At 56.7% G+C, this 8314-nt stretch overlaps 1 protein-coding gene across 1 annotated transcript in view; it reads left to right on the top strand.

The window, feature by feature from the left end:
* The first annotated feature begins 7972 nt into the window (after positions 1 to 7972).
* Positions 7973 to 8314, top strand: part of KCNS2 (potassium voltage-gated channel modifier subfamily S member 2) — a 3001-nt gene continuing 2659 nt past the window's right edge. The window contains exon 1 of the mRNA XM_014465435.2: positions 7973 to 8270. Within this exon, the coding sequence (XP_014320921.1) occupies positions 8206 to 8270 (65 nt within the window). The 5' untranslated portion in view covers positions 7973 to 8205. The remainder of the gene's footprint in view (positions 8271 to 8314) is intronic.

Genomic DNA, 8314 nt, shown 5'->3' with positions numbered 1-8314 from the left:
TTGAAACTTTTGATTATGGCTCCTTAATAATTACACCAGGATCTTCTGGTAAGTCCAATTTTTTCTCAAAAATAATCCTGCAATTTAAACTTTTTTTTTTTTTTTGCTATGTCATTGGATTTTCCAACTCTGGTTAGTTAGCTTGAGTGCAATGTAAGGAAATTAGTTTCCTTTAATAAAAACAAGAGCAAAGGAAACAAGAATCCCAGGAGGACTGTACCTTTTCTCAGGAGACACGCCTAACGGGGCAGGCTAGGGAGGCCGGTCCAGGGGGAGAGGTGGCCAGGAGCGGCGGGAGGCGCCGTGTTCCCTGCCTCTCCTATTCCCAAATCGCAGAGCTTTCCACTGTGATAAAAATATCCAGAGCCTTCATCATTTTAGCAAGATTTCATTAGAACATCCCTAAATTAAGAAGATCTAGTCATTGTTTGCATTCCTAGATGCCTATGTTTAGTTGAGTTGCACGTAAGCAGAGAAATGAAAAATTAGCTTAATTTCTTGGCTGCAGGGAAGAGTGTGAATTGGTTTGCTGTCACTTGTGGGGAACATCTTGTGTCTTCCCTCAGCTGGGTTTCTCTGATGAGATTGCTTCTGCCTACTCCCCACCCCTCGAAGGTCTCTGAGGACAAGCTGCAGCTTGGCTGGGACCCGAGGAAACCTCCAGAGCCCGCAGATAGACCAGCTCAGGGCAGGTAGGGTCAGGGGCCTCCTGAGAACAATGGTGGCCGGCCTGGCTCCTGAGCAACTGAAAGCTTCTGCCGGGAGTAGAACAGGAATTCTCTCCCATGTGGGCACTTGTTGCCCCCAAAGAGGAGCTGAGTGCTGCAGAGGCGTTCAGAAACCTACCTCCTGTCTTAAAAAAATGACCGGGGGACTTTCCAGGATCCCCAGGTGGGGAGGAAGGGCTGTGGCGAGGCCAGGAATGCAGCACCTGAGAACAGAGCTCAGGGTCTGCCTAACTGACTTGACTCCAGCTCTGTCCCTAGTTAGCTCTGTAACCTTGAACATGTTACTCAACTGTTCTGCGCCCGTTTCTTCTCAGATAACGATAATAACCCACGGAGTTATTGCGATGATTAACCCCGTCCACAGTCATGAAATCCTCAGAACAGTGCCTCATAAGTGGCTGTATTGCTATTATGACAAAGGGCACCACCTACCTCTGGGAACTCCCACCTGGTCCCCGGGGCAGACTCCCAGACATTCTGCTTCCAGGAGCATCTCTCTGTTCCAGGACTGAAGAGCTTTTTTAAAATCTCAAATCCAGGAAGCTGATCACCTGAATGGACCAAAGCACAAGCAACGCATGACCTTTGAGACAGGATCGCTGTGAGAAGGCTGGGACCCCACAAGCAATCCAGGAATCGGGGCCGGCAGTAAGGCTGTTGTGGAAAGAGCCTAGAGTGGAGACTCTCTCCACAAACCCGGAGCAGACTCAGGCCCTGGAGTAACCATGGAAACAGGAGCCCACAGAGCTATCCAGGGTGTGGGATGGGGAAGTGGGTGGATGGATCAACTGATGGGAGATGGATGGGTAGTTGGGTGGGTGGGTGTCACTTTCACAGAAGAGGGCGGGCCTGGGGGCAGCGCCTGTGAGCACCTCTGAGCTGGGGGAGGTTGGAGGGCTGGGTGTGTGTCTGAGGGGAGACAGTTTTGGGCATGATAAAGACCAAGCAGGCCAGGTCCGAAAGGGAATCTTTCCCTGAGAGTTTTCTGCTACGTTGGAAGCAGTAGAGATCTCAGGAGGGGCTGTGGGGAGAGGGTTTGCAGCTTCTGTGGCGTCAAGTCTGATTTCAGGCTGGAGAGCCTGACCTACCTAATATCCTTGATTACAAGTCTGTGACCAAGAACCCGGACTGACACGGTTCTTCCGATGTGTGGCGTGGATAAGTTCAGGGTGGAAACATCATTCTGAGAAAAGGGAAACAAGCCTTGTGCCAGCTCAGGACTCCTAGCGATACAGGGCGCCCTGGGCCTGCGTCCCACACACAGTCCTTCTGATCCGGGAAACTTCAGCGCGGAGAGCAGTGACTGGGGGCTGTCTGTGCTGTGCTTCCTCTCTCCACCTCGGGGGAAATGGATACACGACGTCTACCAGCGTCTACTTGTCTGTCAATAACAGAAAATGCTGGTGCCCCAATTTCTCTTCTTCCTCCATCCTCCTCCATTTCTCCCAGTTACGTGGGGCCCTATGATTGAGTTCCGGCCAAAGGAACGTGGGCAGAAGTAAAGCCTGCCACTTCCAGACAGGGCCTTGGGAACCTCTCGTGCCATCCTCTGTGCTGCCTTCCCTCACCTCCCATCTCAATGCAGAGGATGCCAGGGAAGGATTTCAAGGCCTTGGAGGCTGGCAGAGCTCTAGATGGAAGGAGCTGGGTTCTGGAAGCACCATGGGGAAGGCTGCTCCCACACATCCCCATTGGACTGTAACATGAGCGAGAAACGATCCTTTTATTATGTTAGGCCAGTGATGGCAAACCTATGACACTCATTTTTTTGGTTGATTTTTCTTTGTTAAATGGCATTTAAATATATAAAATAAATATCAAAAATGTAAGTCTTTGTTTTACTATGGTTGCAAATATCAAAAAATTTCTATATGTGACAGGGCACCAGAGTTAAGTTAGGGTTTTTCAAAATGCTGACACGCCGAGCTCAAAAGGTTTACCATCACTGTGTTAGGCCATCGGGTACGAGCATTTTACAACAATTAGTCTGTACTAATGAATCCTGCATCTACTTGAGATCATTAAGAGGGGCAGATTATGGAATCAGAGAACCATGTTTGAGTCTAAACACCCCACTTAATGGTCATCAGAGGTTAATTATCAGAGATTAATAACAGTACCCAAGAGGGGCTGGAGGTGAGCAGAGTGCAGCACAGGGCTGATCACATCATAAGCACTCAATAATTGGTACTAGTCATGAGTAACATTTGAAGGACATGCCACATACCGGGCCTTGCTATAGCTCTTTAATGCTTCCTTTAATTCTCATAAGAACCTTACAAGTTAGGGACTATCAGACTTTAAAGATAGGGACCACAAGGCATGAAGGGGTAAATGTTTTCTCCAGGGATCCATGGGTAGACAGGCTGGACAGGGGCCCAGGCCCATACCTCACTCAGCCAGTGGCTTCCCTCTGTTCCTACTCTCATCCCCACTCGCTTCATCTTCATCAGCTACCTGCTGTACACATGAACTCAGGTGAGGGCCTCAGGGTGAGCTGTTCTGATCTGGTTTCCCACTGGGCCCATAGAGTAGGGCCAGAGGGAGGCTGGGGGCTTCAGTCCACTGTCAGGGGCTTCAGTCCACTGTCAGTCACACAGAAGAGGGCCAGGGGCGGAGGGCCAGCAGAAGTCAGCAGACCTGCCTGAGGCAGATGGAGAGAGAGCCTCAGAGTCTCTGGGGCTCAGACTCCCGCTGTGGGCTCTCAGGAGGCCTGGGATGAGGGGAAAGATGGTCAGACCCTAGAAGAAGGTGAGAATGACACTGGGAGGGGTCCCTACTGAGGAATCATGTCCTCTTGTTAATTTCCCTTCTGGTGACTTTAAGTCTAAATTTATCTTAATTATCCCAGCCCTGGATGTTCTGGGGGATGGAGTGGTACCCAGGGGGCTCATAGGGAGAGCCTCCCCAGGGAAAGGGACTTGGAGCAGGAGGTGCAAGAGGCAGGACCTCAGGCCCTACCCCCGAGGAGCAGGACTGTGCATGCCAACCTGCATGGCATCTGGTCCCCTTTTCATTGAAGGACTCAGAAAGGCGACCTACAAAAACAACTTCCTCTCCCTTGTCCGCTGACCCGCAGGGGCACCTAGGGATGGGGGCTGTCGGAGGAGCGGAGGGTGGCCTCTGGGGACGAATCCAAATGGCCTAGGCAAGGACTCACAAGTAATAAATCCAGTCTGGCACCCAGAAAGAATGCACAGCTATGTAACATTTACTGTTGCCTCTTGAGAAAACACAGAATGAGGAATTGCATCCATAATGCAGCAAAACTCCTTAAAACCCTTTGTCCCCCAACTTTGCTCTCATCTCCCCCACCAGTCTGTTCCTCCCCTCCCCGACACCTCCTCCCCAAGGCTGAAAACTGCTCCCCCCGCCCCGATCCACCCCCACTTCGCTCAGGGTCTCCCTGCCTGCTTCCCTCTTCTCTTCTGGTCTGTCTCTGCCACTCGCAGAGTCTCTGTGCCTGTCCACCCAGACAGGCCTGCCAGCAACCTTGTTCCTGGTCCCCATTACCACAGGCAGCAAAATGCAGGCCCAGGAACAGGTACCCTTCCAAGGAGGGGAAGCAACTGGGACTCTTCCTAATCCCAAGCTGTCTCCAAGGCAAATGACGCTGAGTGAGAGGCCCAGGCTCGGGCAGAGCTGCAGGAATTGGGGATTGAGGGGAAGCAGTGACAAGGGCACCCAGGCTTTATGGTGTCCCCTCCAGGCAGGCACCCACCCAGAGTGGGGGTGGGGTGGGTTTGCACTGAGCTAAGACACAGCCCCTACCCTTGGTGCTGACTCACGCAGCTCTCAGGCTCTCAGACCACATGTTACCAATAACTGTGGGGGGGGTCTTAGAAAACACAGGCTCCCTGGCCTGACACCAGGGATCTGATTTAATTGGTTTGGGGCAAGCCCAAGGCCTCCAGGGCACTGGCTAGTTTAAAAGCTCCCCAAGTGATTCAAATGTGCAGCCTGGAGTGAGATCCATTAGGCTAATCAATAGTTCTAGCAACACCCCAGAGTCTGGGGCTCCAAGCCACAGCCCGGGGCACAGGCCCCCTCCCCCTCTAGCTGCCTTCACCTTCCAGGAGGAAGAAAAGGGGGGCCTAGACTGGCTGGCACAGACTAACTCATTCACTCATCACCGAGTCACATATCCAATGACTTGCATACAAGTGCTGCGAAAAACATGATGGCAACTCACTGAGGGATCCAGTTCCTGGGCAGCCAGGCCTTTCTGAGGAGGGACATTTAACTGGAGACCCGAGTGACCAAGAGAAGCCTGCGGTGTGAAGCCACCATGACAGGTGGAGAGAACAGCAGGTGCACAGCCTGGGGGCTGGGGGGGGGCGGCGGGGAGGGAGCAAGGGGCGGGCGGCTGGAGAGAACCAATGGGAAGACACCCGTGGGTGAGTCTGCGAGTGGGCAGGGGCGCACCTGGGACTGTGGGAAGAAGGGCTGTCCTTCTCCGTTCCATAGGAAGCCCCTGGAAGCTTTTCCAGAGGGAATGCCACGACCTGGCTGGTGTTTTTAAGAGCCACTCTGGCTGCGATGGGGAGGCTGGCTTGTAGGGAGCAGGAGGGACGCAGGTGACGGCCCACCCAGCAGGGCAGTGGGCGCCCCGTGCTCCTCTCCGGGGAGAGGCCGCATAAATGTGCCCAGCGCCTGGAGGTGGGAATGTAGGTCAGGCAGCCTGGCTCCCTCCCGCCACGCCGCCCGTGCAGCCCCCTCGCCTGTCAGAGAGACAGCCGGCGCCGAGATGTGTGGGCTCCACGGAGGGATCAGTGTTGGCGGGGAAGGCAGAGATGATCGTCTCCAGGTGCCAGGATGTGGGCCACCGCCCGGGGTCTCCGTGTCTCCCTTCCCAGGGTGCCTCTCCTCCTGCCCCTCCACCCCGTCAGGACCCCCCTGGCTGCCCAGCCCAGGCCCAGGCAGCTGTATTTGAAGATCAGGGCTCAGACCTCTAAATAAACCATAAACACAGCCGGCTTCCCCGGCTCAGGAGGAGGGAGGCAGCTCCATTTCTTTCAGCGCGGTGACTGGGAAATAAACGAGTGGCTCTGCCTGTCACATGCACTTAACCCTCTGCAAAGGCATCTGTCAGGCCCCGGCAGCGTCTGCCTCAGCCTTCCCAGGAAATCACGGCTGTGCCCCAAACTCAGGCTTCTCCATTGGCCGCCAAGTCCGCCATCCTGTTCAAGGAAAGGTAGGCATGGGGGCTTGTCCTTGACCTCAAGAAAAGCACACAAACAGCAGGCATGAGCACTGGGCCCTGGATGGCTGGGGCATGTTGGCACAGCTCTGTTGGCTGTGGAAGGGGAGGAGGGGGGAAGGGGGAGAGCCGAGAGGGGCACAGAGTGACCCTAGTAGAAGGGGGAGAGCCCAGGGCCCTGGGAACAGCCCTGGTGGTCTGCAGATGGATGGCCGTGAGGGTGGGACAAGGAGAAGCAGAGGGCAGAGAGGGCTTCTCCACAGGCCAACCTCCCACAGCCACAAAGGAAGAAGGAAGGAGCAAGAACAAAACCAGACAGGGACAGAAGGGGGCCGGCAGGGAAATAAAGCAGGAGAGGGAGGGCAACCCCACAATCATCAAACCCAAGACTTTTGGGGGGGTAGGAACCCTCCAAATGCAGCAGGAAAGGTGATCTATGCACTGTGCCAGGGCAGGAGAAGTCTGAGCGAGGCCAGGGCTGGGAGAGGCTGGGAATGGTGGCCCTGCAGCAGAAGCCACTGACAGGTGGCGTGAAGCAGACAGGGTGTGAGCCTTGGGGTGGCAGGAGCCAGGCAGGGAGAGGATGGCGAAGGGCTGGAGTGAGTCGCTGGGCCCAGGGAGCTGGTCCCACAGGTGCTCTGCACAGGGAGACCTCACAGCCAACACCGCCCTGACGTGTGGTAGGGGTTGAAAAGTAGGGAGAGAGGCAGCAGCACAGGATTACACGTGTATTTACGCACGTGCACTTGCAGGGACCACACACCTGCACACAGTCACACACACACCCAGAGGCAGGTGGCGGGGCAGGGACAGCTTTCCTCTGAGTGAAGCCAGGCTTCCCCAGGGAGCCCCACATGAAGGCAGGCCGATGGCCCCAGGCCCCCCAAGGATCCCCTCAGCACTCGAGCTGCATTGGCAGGGCCACGTCAGAAAGGATGTGCTTCCCATTGTGGCTCTGGTGGCTGCCTTGTGAGTCCAGAGCCACGCTACTTCTGACCAAGACCTGGGGTGGGGCCCACCAGCTCTCTGCTAGGCTCACAGGATGTGCTTGTCCTTGCAAGTAAGGATCATGCAGAAGGACTGAGAAGCCCAGGGGAGAAGGCTGTGGGCCCATTTCTGAGCGTGGGCCCACCTTAAGGAGCACACTAAGGAGGTCAGAGCTCAGATCTGGGCCACAATCTCCTGGGGAATGGGGACACAGTACTGAGGACACTGCACTGGACTCACACCCCACAATCCCCACTGTCACACCCTGTCATTGTCCGCTGAATGCTACACTGCATACAGCACACTGTACACACAGCCCTCAGTCTCCCATGTGTACATGCACTGCACACATCTCCCCACCCCCCAGAGGTCCCATTCTTATCAAGGCTGCACACAGACACTGAAAGGTCCTACTGTCCTCAGACCACACACACACACACACACACACACACACCTCTGTGCATTCCTTGAAAGCCCACACAGCACAGGGGCCTGTGCACACACAGTGCCCACACAGAACTCGGTGCCTCTCGCCCACGCGGAAGGGGCCTGTGCTCCCGCCCTGGCAAGCTCAGCCGGGCTCGACCTCAAGCTTCCCTGCCCCCTCTTCTGCCCTCCCGCTGCCTGCCCCGAACACCCCCTCTGCCCCTCGGCTTCAGGAAACTTTGCATCAGGTCCCTAAAGGGGGAACCCCAGGGTTCCTGCCCTTCCCGCTCCCGCCTGAGACCCCGTGGGGAAAGGTCACAGCAGGCAGTCCCCTGCTTGAGCTCTGGGAGGAGGGAGGGTGGCCGTAACAGCTGTCACCAGGAGATGGGTGAGGGCATGGGGAAGGTGTCGGCCCTGAGTGGAGCCGGGGGCGCCAAGGGGTGGCCATGACGTGCGGGTGGAGAGCAGAGAAGCTGTGGCTGCTGCGGCATCTTCGGAGCACCGGGCGGTGGCCGCGCCTGGGAATGGGCGCGCGGAGCTGTCCGTTCAGCACCACGGCGAGGGCGCGGGCTCCGCTCCCGCTCCCGCTCCCGCTCCGGCTCCCGCGGGCGCCTGCGGCGCGGCTGTTGTTTCTGTTGGGGGACGAAGGGCGCTGAGATCGAGAGAGGTGGCTCTGCGAGCGTCGGGGCCAGCAGCCACCTGTGAGCCTCCCGCAACTGCAGGCGGCGGCGGCATCCCCGGCCGGAGACAGGAGGAGACGCTCGGCCGACCCCGCCCGCCTGCCCGCCAGGCGCATACACAGGCGCACACACACTCGCATCCGCGCGCAACACGCACAGCCAGCCGCAGCGGCAGGCCGCAGCGATGCTCGCCAGCAGGTTGGGGAAGTTTCCCGCCGGCCCTGGGCCACGGGCCCCAGGTGCTCGCAGGTAAGCGCTTCCAGAACGCTCAGGGCGAGCCCTGGCCGCTCTGC

Source organism: Myotis lucifugus, unplaced genomic scaffold (assembly GCF_000147115.1).
Source record: "Myotis lucifugus unplaced genomic scaffold, Myoluc2.0 scaffold_294, whole genome shotgun sequence".
Lineage (NCBI taxonomy): Eukaryota > Metazoa > Chordata > Mammalia > Chiroptera > Vespertilionidae > Myotis > Myotis lucifugus.
Note: the sequence above shows the minus strand (reverse complement) of the source record. Positions and strands in the feature narration are given on the sequence as shown.